The sequence below is a fragment of the Centrocercus urophasianus genome, unplaced genomic scaffold (assembly GCF_019232065.1).
Source record: "Centrocercus urophasianus isolate 14NV4802_14NV808 unplaced genomic scaffold, USGS_Curo_1.0 seq_31, whole genome shotgun sequence".
In the NCBI taxonomy this organism is placed as follows: Eukaryota; Metazoa; Chordata; class Aves; order Galliformes; family Phasianidae; genus Centrocercus; species Centrocercus urophasianus.
The window spans coordinates 1275052-1290839 of NW_024884878.1; the positions used below are offsets into that span (position 1 = coordinate 1275052).

Here is a 15788-nt window from a genome sequence, read left to right on the forward strand (position 1 = left end):
AGGAAAACTTTAAGAGTCTATCTTATCTGGTTTGGCTGATTTTACTATCAGAGAGTTTTGCCTCTAGGTTTTCAGTAAAGTTTACTCTCCAAGTGTCATCCTTATTTTTCAAGAAGGAAGAGACTTTTCTGTACAATAATGATCCCATTTCAGCTGCAAAGCACAAAGCACCACAAACAGGGCTCTCTCGTTGCTGCCCTGTTAAGTCTTAAAGTTTGATTTATTAGTATTAGTACTATAAAGTTCTGTGGTTATGGTTGTCTTTCTGAAAGCTGACTCTGAACGCAAATGGGCGTGTAAAGCTCTCAGCTGAAATTATTTGAATAAGAAAGGTTGCTAGGTCAGAAAGGTCTGGTGCACACTAGGGTTTCAGTGTTAGTGCTTTTTACCTGCTAATATGTTCCTGGCAGGGGAAGGAAGAGGACGTGGCTTGGATGTCTTTCCTGCTTGGGTTTGAGAGTGCTGTGCAGATTTCGTTTCACAGTTTATCCGAGGTGCAGAAAATGTTAGGAAAAAAGAACAGCACATACTAAAACGTTCTTCTTTCTCTTTTCAGAGAATGATGAGTTTGGAGATGTACATTGTCATGTGACTGGATCACATGAGGAAGCGCTTTATTACAGACATCAGTTCCATGGTGTTAATTTGAGATGCCTTAATGGCAGGCAAAAACCAGTCATTTCATTTTTGTAAATTGCAGATTTTATCACAGAGTAACAAATGTTGCTGTAATTAGACTTCTGTTTTTATATATATATATGCGTATATATATATACATATATATATAAAAATATATATATATTCTTTACTTTTTTTGTATCAATAACCAGGCTCACACACAGGGTCTGCTGCTAAGTTGCAAACCACCTAGTAAAAGGAGAAATGTATTTGTCATGTTTAGAAAGTGTTAACCACAAAAGGTTGTTTGTTTCTTTTCTCTTCTTCTGTTTCCTTTTTTTTTTTTTCCTTTAAATTGTAAATAAATAATGTTATGTATCAGTGTGCCTGAACCTTGCGTACCCTTCTGATATTTCCCACAAGCTCTCAGAGAGGCTAACTGTGATGACACTTTGGTACAATGTAGATGTCTATTTGGTGGCTTCTATTAAGATGCATCAGTGTAAAATGTTACTGTATTCGCTGTTTCATTGTAATTGTGTATTGTGAAAAATATACCTTTGGAAGGCATGGGGATCTTAGTACCACAAAAACTGTGTTGTACATAATGTAAAATTTTTAAATGGAAAATAATGAGCATCTGTGAATAATGAAATGTCTTTTTTGATAATCTTGAATGGCAGATAACCAATAGCCTGCATAACAGAAGACATCTGTGATTGTTCTATTACTTGAATAGTCCTGCAGTCTTTTTTTTAATGTTTACAATTATCCAGTTTTAGAAGAGAGACTTTAATGCCATTGCCTGGTTACTTGTTTTATGCTGTAATCTAGTTTATTTTATGTAAAATGTATATTGAATGCTTTCATTTTTATACCTGCCTTAAATAATTTGGCAATCAGAATAAAGAAAAAAAGTTGTTTTTGTACTTTCTTGGTGTCTATGGGCCACTTCAAAAATGTGTGTTGTAGGCGTAGGTAGCAGAGCCTGAAGTTGCCACACAACTCCTAGTCTGTGTCTCAGAAGCATTCCCTGGGACTCAGTTACCAGTGTGCCCAGCAGCGATTCTCTGCCTTCCTTGCTGGGCCTGCAGTGCTGTCTTCTCCCAGGGGCAATGTGGGACCCAAGCAGCAGACCGCTTTCTGTTGACCCCAGAAGGCTTGGAAGAGGCCCATGGTAGACTCAGGTGGCATTTGTGGTACTTGAAAAGGCACTACAGGTTTGCCTTTTTTAGCACAGCTGTGTTACTATAAAATACAGGTGATTTTTGTGTGATATCTGTATTGCCCTCAAAAATAAGCAGGTGCACAAAAATGGAGAACATATAGCTTAAAAGAAAAAGGCCATTGCTGTGCTTAACCATTGGTACCTGTATTACCACAAAATAAATGTATTTTGTGGCCATATCGCCTATGTTGTTATATTGCACTAAACACAGTACACAGGATTACGAAGACACTAATTGTAACTTGAAAAAAAAAGTCAGATTTACTGGTCAGGTTTTTGAGGCTTTAAATTCTATCCTTTCCTACATATCCCAGTTGTATCACTTGTTGAAACTATTTTTTAAAGTTTAATATTGTTTTGGTTTTTTTTTGGCAGGGTGAATTAATGGAAGTTAGAGCTGTTTATGAAGTCCATTCCATTTCTCCCGCCTTGTGAATACTTAATACAGATGGATGAATTAAAGGTCCTCAGCAGACAAGCACACTTGGAGTTTTTATATTGCTATGATGAATCTGCCATTCATATTGCTATAATTGTTTTATTTTTGTAGGCGTAAAATCAGTTCACTTAGTGGCTAGTAGTAAGGCTTGTTGATTTTTAATATACATTATTTGTCTGTGGCTAACTTACATCTTGTTCTGAACACGTTCATAAGGCTCACAGTGCTGACATACCACAAACTAGTTTCATCAGAAATGGGCAGAAAAGGGTGCTTTTTTTGGAGATGGGGATATTGTGAATACAGAACTCCTGAAAAATAAGTGCCTTATGACTTCTATATTAAAAGCCTAGGTGGCTTTTGTACTGAGATATGCCATTGATTTCTTTTCTGTCTAGACTGCTAATGCTTCTGCAGCAAAACAGATCTTACAAATTCACACCATCTGTAATTTTGATTTGGTGTGGCTTAATATTGTGTTGTAGGTAACTGGAATGAATTACTCTGATTGACACAGGGTAAGCAGCAGCTAAAATAATATTTAATGTTATAGCTTTATTATGTCCTTGAAATCTGTAAGAGAGGCTTATGGTCATTGCCATTTATTGTCTTCCTCCACTAAGGTTAATTTTTTCCCTCTATCTTCATAACTTTCCTTTTGATTTAATGCTTTCCACTTCCTTAAAAGCTATGTAACTGGTTCAGTACTCCTCAAAGCCAAAAGCTGTTCAGCTACGTGTCCAAGCTTGACATGCAACTGCTGTAATCATCTAATCCCTGTATACCCAAATGATGAGCAGAATTAAACAGTAATATGAGGAAGGCAGTTTACAAACCTGGGAACTAAGGGCTGCAGAAGCTGATAGCTGGCAAAGGGCATCTGAAGCAGTGTGGTACAGATCTACATGTACCTCGGGCAGGGCTTGCACTCCTTGTGACTTGCAACTAACAACCCTACTGCTCTGCTCTTATAGCACCTACTATCAATGAACCTACTCTGTCTTTCATCAAAATGTTGCCAGACATCTCTTAGAGGTGAACTAGGGCTTTGATATTACACTTACTTCTCTGAGTTTCTAATCTGTCCATGCCATGCAGCTAGAGGAATGAAACGTCTCGTCAGTGGGAGCCCACCACACCAACCCACAAAGCCCAGCCAGGGAGCTATTGCCTGTGATGCTTGCACTGGGAAAAAACAGATGTGAATCAAGAGGCGGTAGGTTGTTTTGTTTTGTTGTTGCTTTTGATCAGTCTTGCAATTCTGGAGGCTGAAATAGGATGGAGATCTAAAAGACAATTGGATGGCTGTCCTAGCTAAACTATTGAAAATGGGGCTCAAGAGAAACATTTTTCCAGTTTTGTATGTGGCCTTGGGGAACACTTAAGAACTTACAGAACTAATTCTGTGCTGTTTCCTGCATCCCTTGCTTCTGAAGGGTGTGTTGCGTGGATGTAATCACTGGGTCATAAGTCTCCAACAAATGCTGGCAGTGCATGTGCCTTCAGTAGGTGTGAGATGAGAGAACACATGAATCCGTACTAGAATGTACCATGTACTGCTGATAGTACAAAAACTGGCATAAAAAAAGAGTTTCAGAAGTGCATTTCTGCAGTTCCTCAGCCTGGCTGTTATCAGGGAGGGTGAAAGAATCATGCAAGAAATCTAGTGCTTATTTCCTACTGGCATCACAATCTTGCCACTGATTGATCACAGCTAACAAATGTACTGTCCTCATCGTTCTGCCTCAGAATATCTCACTAAATAATGGTTTGCCATGTAAGAGCTCTCTTGCTCTTTCACACCTCTCTCCTACTCTTCTCCCTGCTTGACCACTTAACAAGCTCTTAAGCTTTCATCCATTCAGTACCATCAAAACTCAGTCTTCCTGTTTGTATAGCTAAAAACCCACGTAGATTTATGATCTCAAACCTTGATTACTTCTCTGCCTCTTTCCTTTTATCAACCTCCCTTTCTGAGCTGTGTTTTTAAACATATCTTATGCTGTGTTAATGCATCCTGTTTCTCTTCAGCCTGAAGTATTGTGGATAGTCTTGTTTCACCGTCATATAGAACAGGTCTTATTTATAGCTCCTTCTGAATAATAGCAATGGATGATTTTAATATAACATAGATGATAGTGTAAGTTCTCCTGAGTAGCTAGAGCAGACCATTATTAACAAGGACATTTTTAGACCATTATTAACTAACAAAAGACATAACAGTTTTAAAAGGAATTTTGAAATCATCTAATAACACAGGAACTAGGAAAAAATATCAAGCCCATAGAAGCAATTTGATGGTGTAATCAGAGAGAAATGGAGGTATACAGTCATTGCTTAATGAACCAGCTTTGCTTTTATTTAGAAGGAAAATTGTTTTCTTCATTTGTTTCAGTTTTAATCTTTTACGTATCTTGCTATATCAACGCTCCGTAAAATCACCATGAATTATGATTTTCTTTGATGGTTTTACTTACATCAGCATTTCCTAACTTCACATAGTTTTAGCCTTTTCTTTAAGTTTTTTTGATTTTTGTTTTTGAGCAAGTCCTACTGGTTACTTTTACGGAGAAATGCATGAGTATATCATTCCAGAGAAGTCATATTTGACTCGCAGAAGCAGCATAAACTATCTGCTTCAGTTTAAATGGAAAAACCCCAGGTCATTTTTGTTATGTTCTTCACTGCTTTCTTTAAAGCATGAGATTTAGAAAGTCTGTTTTTCATGGAAACTGGAAAACAAAAGAAGTCTAATAACCTGTATGTGTTTTTCAGCTCAGTTTCAGGACACCTTTACTGATCCAGAGACCATTTTCTGCCTTACCATAGTGCACACAAAGTCCTTTCTAACCTATCCAGTGTCTTTTAGCAGTTGAGTCTGTTATTCTGAGGGAGGGGAAAGCTTTTCAAAGACACTATTTTTCACCTTCTTAACCATTTTAAGGTAGTTTGATGGTTGTAGGAAACCATTAAAATCCTTATAGCGACTCTTAGGAATTGCAACCAGCTAAATAGTGTTCTCAACTCTTAAACTTCTTATCTAGGCTGATAAATGAGCAAACTCAATGATTTTGCACAGGTAATTATTACTTGCCACTGACAATATTTATCATGTAGAAAAGTTGTTATCCACTGTAATGTCGTAAAGAAGTGCTCTGGGAACTTTGAAAGCAGATGTTATTATAGACAGATGAACTGCTATAGATTAAGGTGATAACTAGTTCTGTTTCAGTAGCTACATAGTGTTTTCAGCAGCTTTGTGAAATATTTTGAGGTGGTATAATGGTGTGTGTTAGTTATGTGATTTCCATCATTTGAATTTGCTGATGTAGAACTGTGCTTGTTTGTAGTTTTCAGCATAATGCTTCAGGGTTGGTTTGTGAAACTGAGTAGTATAGTAGCACCCGATGAAAAAAGAACTGAGGAAGCAACAATTCTCTGAAAGCCTGTTTAAACCCTGAACACAAATTTCAAGGTATGCATGTTGACAGATAGAGTAAATGGTTGCAGTCCTTGGCTGGAGAGGATGGATGGGACCAGGACAGTCCCAAGGAGCCCCTGCCCCAACCTGAATGTGGTAAACCAAGGACCTGCAGTTTGCTGCTGCAAGACTTGTTTTGGAACTATTTCTAATAGAAGAGTATGCAGGAGATGTGCTTCAGTCGAACCCTTGTTAATATTTTCTTAATTAGCCCAGTGAAAGTCAAAACAGTGGAAATAAATAAATAAAGATAAATAGCTCCAGAGTTTTCTGATCAGAGAACCTCCTAGGTAGTACTTGCTGCAGTTTGCATTTATAAAACTTTTGTCCACGTGACACTAGAAATAACTTGAGGGAGGAAGGGAAGATTTTCCTCTCCTCCATGCCTCATGAATGACTGAAAGGGACAGGATTTGCACTTAGTTTTAAAAAGAACTGGCCTTTAATATGCGTGCTGAGATTGAGTAATTTTCTTGAACAGAACCGGTTTCTACTTGATAAGTCTTCATTCTGCTGTGCTGGCCTTCAGACATCTGCCTACCTTATTCCTTTGAGTATCTGTGTTTCCTTGGTGACAGCAGAAGGAAGCAGATCAAGGACTAGAAGGACTGTAGGGATGGCCTGACAGTTCTGCTTTTCCATTGCTTCTGCATGCAAGAGCAAGGCTTTTGTAATTCCTTTTCTCCTCACCTTTCCCTACCTCTGTCTCCAGGTCAGTTTTAAGTGTTTGCAGTGATAAGCCCCATCAAGCTGCTGATCTTTTAAGCAGAGCTCCAGACAGAAAGGTCATTAAAATGTCAGTGACACAATATGTTTTCCATGCCTTGCTTTGGGATGTAACAATTTAATACCAGGCTTTGCCTCGAGTATCTGCTGAGCCCCTTAATGATCTTCCTACTTTCAAATGAATTGGTTTCCTCTAATAGAGAGTTTGCCAAAATCCTCATCCTCTGTAGATGTCTTGTGACTTACTGATGTCAGATGGCCATTTTACATTTTATGTATTGTAATTTAATGTTGATGAGTAGTTCAGCACCAACATAACATTTTCTCATTCCCTTTCCTCAAAGAGCAGGGGGAGAAAATAGTAAAAAAGGCTGAAGGAGAAGGACAGGGAGATTGTTCCCCAGTTGCTGTCATGGGCAAAAGAAGTGTAGCATAAGACACTGAAGCAATTTGTTGCCAACTAATAACAGGCCAGAGCAATGAGAACTAAAAGCAAACAAACTGAACCACCATCTTTCCATCCATATTCTTTGTTCATCTCCCCACAAATGCCACAGAGGAACAGTGGACAGTGGCTGCTGTGGTCAGCCGATAACACTCTATCCCTGCACCTCTCCACGGTCACTCTCCGCCCCTGCTGCACGTGGGTCCCTCCCATTGATGCCATCCTTCCCAATCTGATCCTGCATAAGCCCCCCAGGCAGCAGCTCTCCAAGCACCACTTCTGCACCGTGCTACTCTTCAGGCACTGCTCCCCCAGCCCTCGTGCTGCCCCATGGGCCGCTCTGCCTGGGCTGCAGCTCCAGCCCAGGGCTGCTTCTGTGTGGTACCCACAGCTGTACCTCCTCCAGGCCACATCCACACCTGCATCAGGGGCTCCTCCATGTCCACGTGTGGAGATGCACTCCATGCAGTGCCCACGGGCTGCAGAGAGCTGCTGCTCAGTTGTTGGAGCATATCTCATCCTCCTGCCCCATCCTCAGAGCACACAGGAGCTGCTTCTCTCACACAGCTCGCTGTTCTCTCCCAGCTGCTGTCGAGTGACAACTTTTCCTTTCCTAAACCTGCTGTTCAAGAGTGCAGTCAGCACTGCTCATGGCCCAGCTCTGGCAACACTGGGTCTTTTCTGGAGCAGTTGAAGATGTCTCTGATCTGACATGGGACAGTGCTGGGCCCTGCTCACAGAACCCCTGCAGCACTGCTGATACCAAACCTAAGTAGATCATTTGAGTTACATACAGAGAGGGAAGGGAACTATTAAAGGCTTGTCCTGGTGGTTAGGCAGGACAGGACACTTTGACACAGAAGTCACCAAGCCAAAAACTGCTGAATCTGCCCTACAGATTCCAGTGTTAAACTCTACTGAAACAGGAGGATTTGGAGGGTCACAGGTCCAGCAAGATCACCCAAACAGAATAAAGAACAATGGCACTACGTAAGTCACTAACCAACCTGGGGTGTAGTTAGAAAACACTGATACTGTGAATTGCAGTGCTCTGGTGCATAAAACTCTGGTGCTGGACAGATGGCTTCCCACAGCTAACATAGAACGTACGTCTTCAGATACAGTTGGACTGTCGTGAATGCTCAGGCAGCTGCTGTATGCTTACAAGTTGCTGCTGGCTCATGAGTTGTCATCTCAGTACAATTTGATTTCTTCAGTATCACGGGTCTGCAGCAGCAAGAGACACAATGTTTGTTATGCCACAAGTGGTGGAACTTACTGAGTCCAAACAACTTACAGAAGATGAAGCAGCATAAAGCATGAAGTAGCCTGCAAGCTCAAGCATGGCCATGACAACTTAGTCTATAGAAGACACTATGCTTGTCACATCTCTAATAAATATGCAATTCCCCTATTTCCAAGAGAATGTGATTTCTCTTATCTTTGAACTGCTATACACCAAGGACAGGTCTCTTCGTCTGCCGTGTGAAGACAGGAGTTACTGTTCTACAGAGAAAGGGAATATAATTGCAGAGTAGAATATTGTCAGCTAGGAGACTATCCGTCAAATCAGAGGTGTATTTCTGCATTTGCACTCCCAGTTGTGGCAGTAAATTGAAAGCTTTGGTTCTCTGTTTTCTTGTTAAGTAGATCAATTCTCATATTCTTTTGGGGCACATGAAATGGCAGTATTAGATTACTAGCCATCAGTAAGAAGGGCCTATATCTTCTCTCATTAATTGGCTGGTACACATTGTACGGATCCATCTTGAGTATTTTTCTCAGTGGGAAATCATAGTTTTGTTCTTACTAGATCTTTTATTTTGGCTGCTGCATTTTCAAACAGCATGCAACATAGATAAGGGAGTTCCCAGCTGAAATCTTCAGGACAGCTTTTCATATGTTTTCAAAATTTGTATCACACTCTCATATTACCTACCTATCACGGTATTTGACAGAACCAGGCTCTTTCCAATGGTGCCCAGTGGCAGTTCAAAGGCCACAGGATGAAACACTTTGCTGTGTGGATGACAGCAAGCACATTGCAGTGGATGATGGATCAGTGTAACGCAAGCATATGGAATTGGTTCTGGAGGGGGGAGAGTGGGAGGGATTTATCAGGGCAGCTTAGAGCAGTGCAGGACCACTTTGCCACTTGCCCTTTCTCACACCCACACCCCTTTCTAGACTGTTTGTGGTTATATTTACTGTCCCTTAGTCCCTAGTGATAGCATCAAGGTTGGATGCTGTTCTTGAATCAACAATTGAATTCTCTGTTCTAACACCATCAGGAGTAAATTGCTAGCTAATCACCAAGGAAAAGAGGCTTGCAGGACGAGTTATTCTGGGGCAAGTGCAGCTAGTAAAGACAAGTTTTTAATGGCTTTCTCGCCTATTTGGAATTTCATATGTTCAATAATTAGTGAACTTCTTAGTATTTTCCTATATGAAGTCACTACTAGGCTATCTCTCCTATGGCTATTTACAAGTTCTTATGAAATTATAGGTCTTTGAAGCATCTGTCTGTAGTTTAATTGCAACAGACTCAAACGTTATATGCAAGGGAAGGGCTACGTATAGTTTAATCACAGGAACTGTAAATGAGAGTTGTGTCAGGCTCTCCTCTTGTGTATGTCCTAAACAGTCAAAAAGGCAAACAGCCTAAAGGCAGCTGTGAGTGTAATCACATCTATTCCCCTCACAGCAGTGGGGTGACTGGGGCTTCTGTAAGGCCCTATATGTGCAACTGCATCGTGCTCTGCACCACAAGCGCAGTGCAGAATGTCTCCAGAGACCACAGCTGTAGTAAAGAGAAGTGGCTGTATTTCATTTGTGTTCTTAGAAGTGTAAAGCCATGAATAACGTGGTAAACTGACATAAGCCTAGGTAGCAGCTATTGACTTCTAGATCTGCCAGTAGTCACAAGAATGAATAGTCTCAAATTATTCTGTTTCAGAGGTATTTATATGTTTAGCTGTAGGTTTAACGTGGCTTTATTACCATGACACAAGGCACAGGACAGTCTGGATTTAAGAAAAGTTATGGGCATTATTTTTAATGCTTCTGGGTGCCAACAAGCATCAGCGAATATTTCTGCTCTTTTATAATAAGCTAGTTCAGACATAGCAAAAGAAGGAAGGTTTATTTTTGAAAACTGTTGAGTAGTAACAACATAATGGTTTCGTTATCTAAATTTCAGTCACAACAAGGGCAAAAAAAAAAAAATCCCTCTTGTGCATGCTGAAGAGCTTTTCAGTCCTGAAAAAAACAATACCATATTCACACTAATGTTTGCTTGCATAATATATTGACTGTAGACACACTGGCAGTTTTACATAATAACTTAAAAGCAGTCTTGATCATCTGAAAGGTTATAATTGTTCTTCCCCTTTCCTGAAAGGGTAATGAAAGGACAACTAAAAAGCAGAACTATATAGTTATTTTCTAACTGGCACTAACAAATTTAACCAATTATAGAGTCCATTCTGTAAGCAATGAATGTATGGCTCCCAATTAATCTAGTGTACCTCTAGGCAAGGTCTAAATCAGCTGGATACAGCTAAAGCAATTTGCACACAGCTAAAAGCAAATTGGAAAATAAGTGTTCACGCTACTGCCTATCTTCCCAAGCCAAATACACAATGGTATGCTGGCAGCAGTGCTCTGTCATGTTATTTGCAGCTATCAATTTTAATTATAACAATTATTGATTAGTTGGGAAAGTGAATAACCTAATGTTCAAATGAGATTGGCACGGCTTCTGGGGATCTTTCTTTCCTTTCATGCATACGTCTGTGCAGCATTAAGAAATACTAAGAAGATACCTGCTTCACTTTACTGAGCTTAGCTAACTGTGAAGTTGCAGCAGTGATTTTTGTTGTTATTTTTTGTTTACAACACAAGTTGATAAGGATTGAACAAGGGCTCAGTTCAGGACTGCAGGCCAAAAATTCCAAATGTAGGCACGTACCTATTTTCTTACTTAACCACCCAAGCAAATGAGCTGCTCTGTACATGAAGAGTGCTTCTTTTGCCCAGTGATTCCAGCTATTTGCTAGCCTACTTTTAGAAACAAGCTGCTTCTTTTTGTAGAACAGTGCTTGTCTTGGAAGAGAGAAAAGAGGAAATAGTCCAATCCTAGATGCACTGAGGGTTGTATGAATTTCAGCTAAATAGAGCCAAGAGGAGTATATCCAGAATGGAACAGGGTTTCAACCACAAAAGCTGAACAAAGGTCCAAGTTTTTGGTGCAATGCTCTCCTTTGCTATGTTGCTCAAGACTCAGTATTCACATGGCGTGATCCAGCAGGCAGACAGCTACTGGGCGCTGCATGCCAAAGACTCCCTCCAGGAGCATTATGGACTGCTTTCTCCAAAGCTGGTGGGCAAAGGGATGTTTCCCTCCATGACTCAGTCTTTTCCAGAACTGAAACCTGTAGCTATTGGGGCAGCTTAATTGGACAACAAGACTTCTCCACTGGATCAAGAGCCAGAGAGCTTGCTAACAGCTCTTGACATCAGAGAACACAAACAAAGCAAAAAATTTTGAAGGTGTTGGAGTGAATCCTGGATGTGCCAATCAGGGGAATGGCCGTGTCTTGTAACAAACAGCTTCCTGAGAGAAAAAAAGTGGAACCGTTCAGTAGACACGTGTGTGTCATTATCTGATCACCTTCAGTGTATGTACGCAATGGATATGATATCTCCTGCTCTGTATCTTGTGTTTCCAAGATCTTTTGCTCAGTGTCAGGACTTAGTATTCTCATTCAAATTATTTTACCCCATATTCCGAAGCTTACAGCAGGCTCTGCTCAATCTTATAAAGGTGTGCTTAAAGACAGAGCCCTGTCCCAGCCTTTTTCTTATTCCTTTTTTTCTCTTCTGTTGCATTAAGGGCAAAAACCAAATAGCAGTTTCCTGCTTAATAATATTTAACAATTTAGCATTGTTGTATCACAGAACCATTAAAAATTACAGTTTACAGTCCCTTAGCTGGCATAGGACAGTGCAATTCAGTTTGTTAGGCCAGGAATTGATAGTCTCACAGCTTCTCAGTTATTTAAAACATAGTATTAATATTAAAATTGCTGTGCCTGTCCATAACTTTAGGATCAGAAACATTCTCCAAAGAACCATGCTCCCACCTACAATAAGTGCTTTTCACTTCAGATTAATATGTCTTCATTTGCCCTGTCACTGTGCAGACAGAGTGCACCTCAAGCCAACTGAGGTCAAGTAGGAGTCCAACTAGGCAAATTATTTTTACATTTAGAGAACGTGAGGTCAGTGCACTTGGGGGGATTTGAGCACCAAAAAAGGTGTAGATGTAGGATTTTATGGATTTCCATAAGTACTATCACAGTGCAATCCAGGGTAGTTAGGTAGTTAGGCATCTGGCAACTCTGCTTGAATGCTCTTGAAAATGCTTTTGAAAATGCAGCTGCATTTGCACCAGAAATGTTCAGGCATTGTTGTTTTCTCCCTCTCCTGCTGCCTCAGGTCTGCTGAGATGTCACCCTAGCCGTAAGATGCAAAACTATAAAGTGCAGTAGCCTGCAGGACAGCTGGGAGCCATTCTGCTGACTAAGGCTCTGGGAGGCCAGTGGCCCAGGATGAGTGGCACCATGTCCACTGAGTGCTGGGGACCTGTTTGCTTGGCAGTCTGTGCTACATGACAGATAAAAGAAGTCAAAGTGAAAACCAGAGAGCATTAGACAAACCATCTCCTGGTTGGCTTGAGGTGGCCACAAGCAAATACATGGGAAAGAGCGAGAAGAAACCTATCTATGCCAGTATTCTCCCACCTTCTGACAGTTTTCTCACCCTCTTTAATTTTTTCTACATAATTATGTAGAAACTTTGAATTCAGAGTGCTAGCTCATTCTCCTGTTGGATGCAATATGAACTTCCTGAATTCACAGTGTTCCTTGCCATGGATTTTCCACGTGTACTGCACATTGCGTGGAGACCTGCTGACTGCGATGCCTGTTACCTTTATTTGACAAACATGGACTCTTGAACTGAAAATCACAGCATACAGTTTCTCTAATCACCTTCCCTCTGTGTCTCTTGTGATCTTTAGACTTAAATGTGTTTTCTCTTAAGTGCTCTTTTTTTCACACTGACAGCCAAACTAATTGTTGTGGGGTTTTTTTGTTTGTTTGTTTTGCTTTGTTTTGTTTTGTTTTCCCTGTTTTCCTTTTCTCCTCTGTATGGAGTCTTTAAATCATCCTTGTCACCTTCTTGAACATTCTCTGAATGTCATTTACTATTGTAGAGGCAAATATCCATCTTTCCATTGTGAGAACTCCCTATTTATTTCCATCCTTTACCTCCTGGGTTTTAGGCAGTTACATCTCTATTTGTGCATTTATTCTGGTGAATTTCCTTAAAAAACATAGTGTAGTGGTTTCAGAATTAATTTCCTTTGTGAAGGATCATGTGATGCTGCATTTTGGATTTGTGTGAAAAGTGGTGTTGCAAACTCAACAATACTTCTGTTATTGGAGAGCAGTAGTAGCACAGAGCCAAGGTCTTTTCTGCATCTGGTGCTGCCCTGCCAGCCAGGAGCTGGGGATGCACAAGGAGAAGGGAGGGGATACATCAAGGACAGCTGACCTAGACTGGATGATGGGATGTCTCATACACTATCATGGGAGAAGTGCTCAAAGTGAAGCATTTGCTTTCCCAAGAAACCACTATGTGTGATGAGCCGTGCTTTCCTGGAATTTCTGCCTGTTGATGGGAAGTATTGAGTGAATACCTTATTTTGCTTTGTGTGGCTTTTGCTTTACCTAGTAACCTGTCTTTATCTCAACCCATGAGTTCTTGCACTTTTACCTTTCTGATTCTCTCCCTCATCCCACCTGGGGTGAGTGAGGGAGCGGCTGGGTAGCAGCTGCCTGCTGAGTTAAACCAACTCAGTATAAGGCACGAAAGGTTTGAGGTGATGACAGTTTTAATTGGAGTGTAGAGATGTTATAGCTGTTTAGCTGCTAATTGGCAGGTTCCTGTGCTTGTCGTGGGGCTTGCTTGCCTTATTGTACGCTAGAGTTCAGTGCTTGTTAGTGACTGCTTTTGCTTCTGCCATTTGCTGTACTCCCTTAGCATCTTGCTTTGCTGTGCCTGGGAACATTTGGTGATAGTATGTGCCTGGGCTGTCAAATGGATGGGGTATCACTGCTTTTCCTGTGCTGCTGTATTGGACAGGCTAGGATTCCAGTATGAGCTTGAGTCAGAAGAGCTGTGGCCCGTGGATGAGTCCACATGGAAATATGTACATCTCAATGTGTCTGTGGCTATGGTACAGCAGGTGCACCTTGTAGTGTTCATGTCTGTGGATATGGTCATACCAGAATACTTTGAACCATTTGTCTGAGTGGATAAGAACATTATACAGTAGGTATCTGAAGGTTCTATGGCCAACGGATGAAGCCATGCAGGAGTAGGTACACTTTGAAAGGATTGTAGTCAATGGACACTTCCAAACTGGAAGGGACAAGGAGAGAAGTTCTTTGCAATGTTAAATGCTTTGGCTTGATTTGAATAGTCAAGGAGTGGAGATTGTAATGGTAATAAGAAGTCTTTAAATTGTTGTAACTCTTTATTTAAGTTACACGTTATAAGGACATTCTATAGCAGGAACCACTTGAACCAATGGAAGATGAACCTCACAAGGAGCAGTGCAAGTACAGCAGTGACTCAACATGAATTGTCTTTGGCACCCAGTAACTCCATGCAACACACTGCTTCTCCTGTCCTGAGCATCCACCGAAACAGACAGAAGCTAAGTCGTGGACTAAAAGAACTCAGTGGACATTTTATGGATGTGATATATCTGTGTATCAACTGAAAGGTTGTAACTAATGAGAATGTATTGGAAAGTGTAGGACATGAGCATGACGTGAATGATATGGAATAAGGGGTAGATATTGTCATAGTTTTGTCTGAAATTGAGTCTTTTTTTTTTTTTTTTTTTTTGTAAAGACTGATTTTATGCTTTTTTGCTTGTTTTTTTGTTTTCAAAAATAGTGGGGATAAATCAACAATATTTTAGTTGTTGCAAAGCAGTACTTACACAGAGCCAAGGACTTTTCAGCTTCTCACACCACCCTGCCAGTGAGGAGCTGGAGGTACACAAGAACCTGAGAGGGAACACCCCAATTGATCAAAGGGATATTCCATACCATGTAGTGTCATGCTCATCAATAAAATACTGAGTAAATAAAGAGGGAGGGTGGGATGTTGGGAATAATGGAGTTTGTATTCCCAAGAAACCATTACATGTAATGAGCCCTGCTTTCCAGGAAGTGGCTGAACATCTGCCTGCCAATGGGAAGTAGTGAATGAATTCCTTATTTTGCTTTGCTTGTGCACATTGCTTTTGCTTTACCTAGTAAACTGTCTTTATGTCAACCTATGAGGTCTTGCACTTTTACCTTTTTGATTTTTCTCCCTCATTCCGCGTACGGAGAGTTGTGTTAGTTAGCTCTCTGTTGGGGTTAAATCACAACATGGTGAAAATCTCTGTCAAAAGCCTTTTGGAAAGCCCACTAAACAATATTGTTTGTGTGAGCTGGTTTTCCATTTTATCCCCTGGAAGACTGTCAAGACAAACTAAGGCAGAATTTCTCCTGCCAGAAACTGTACACAGAAGCCAAATCCAGAAGAGCATTTTGTGTTTGCATACAGCAGGAAAGAGAAGTCATGAGCACTTCAACATTTTAATCTAGTACTGTGAACTGTAATGTGATTTCATACAGGCCTGTGTCATACTAACAGGCAATGCCTGAGTAACATCTGATTTGGCACTGTAAATCCAGTAGTGTTCAGGATTCAAACTATCATAATT

The 15788-nt window shown here is 40.6% G+C and overlaps 1 protein-coding gene across 4 annotated transcripts in view; it reads left to right on the forward strand.

Moving 5' to 3' along the window:
- Positions 1-2650, forward strand: part of ZNF608 (zinc finger protein 608) — an 89656-nt gene extending 87006 nt beyond the window's left edge. For 2 of the 4 annotated variants that reach the window (XM_042829529.1, XM_042829531.1), the window contains one exon: positions 557-2211. In XM_042829529.1, the coding sequence (XP_042685463.1) occupies positions 557-693 (137 nt within the window). In that variant the 3' untranslated portion in view covers positions 694-2211. The other 2 variants (XM_042829532.1, XM_042829533.1) reach the window with 2 other exon arrangements.
- Positions 2651-15788: the final 13138 nt, after the last annotated feature.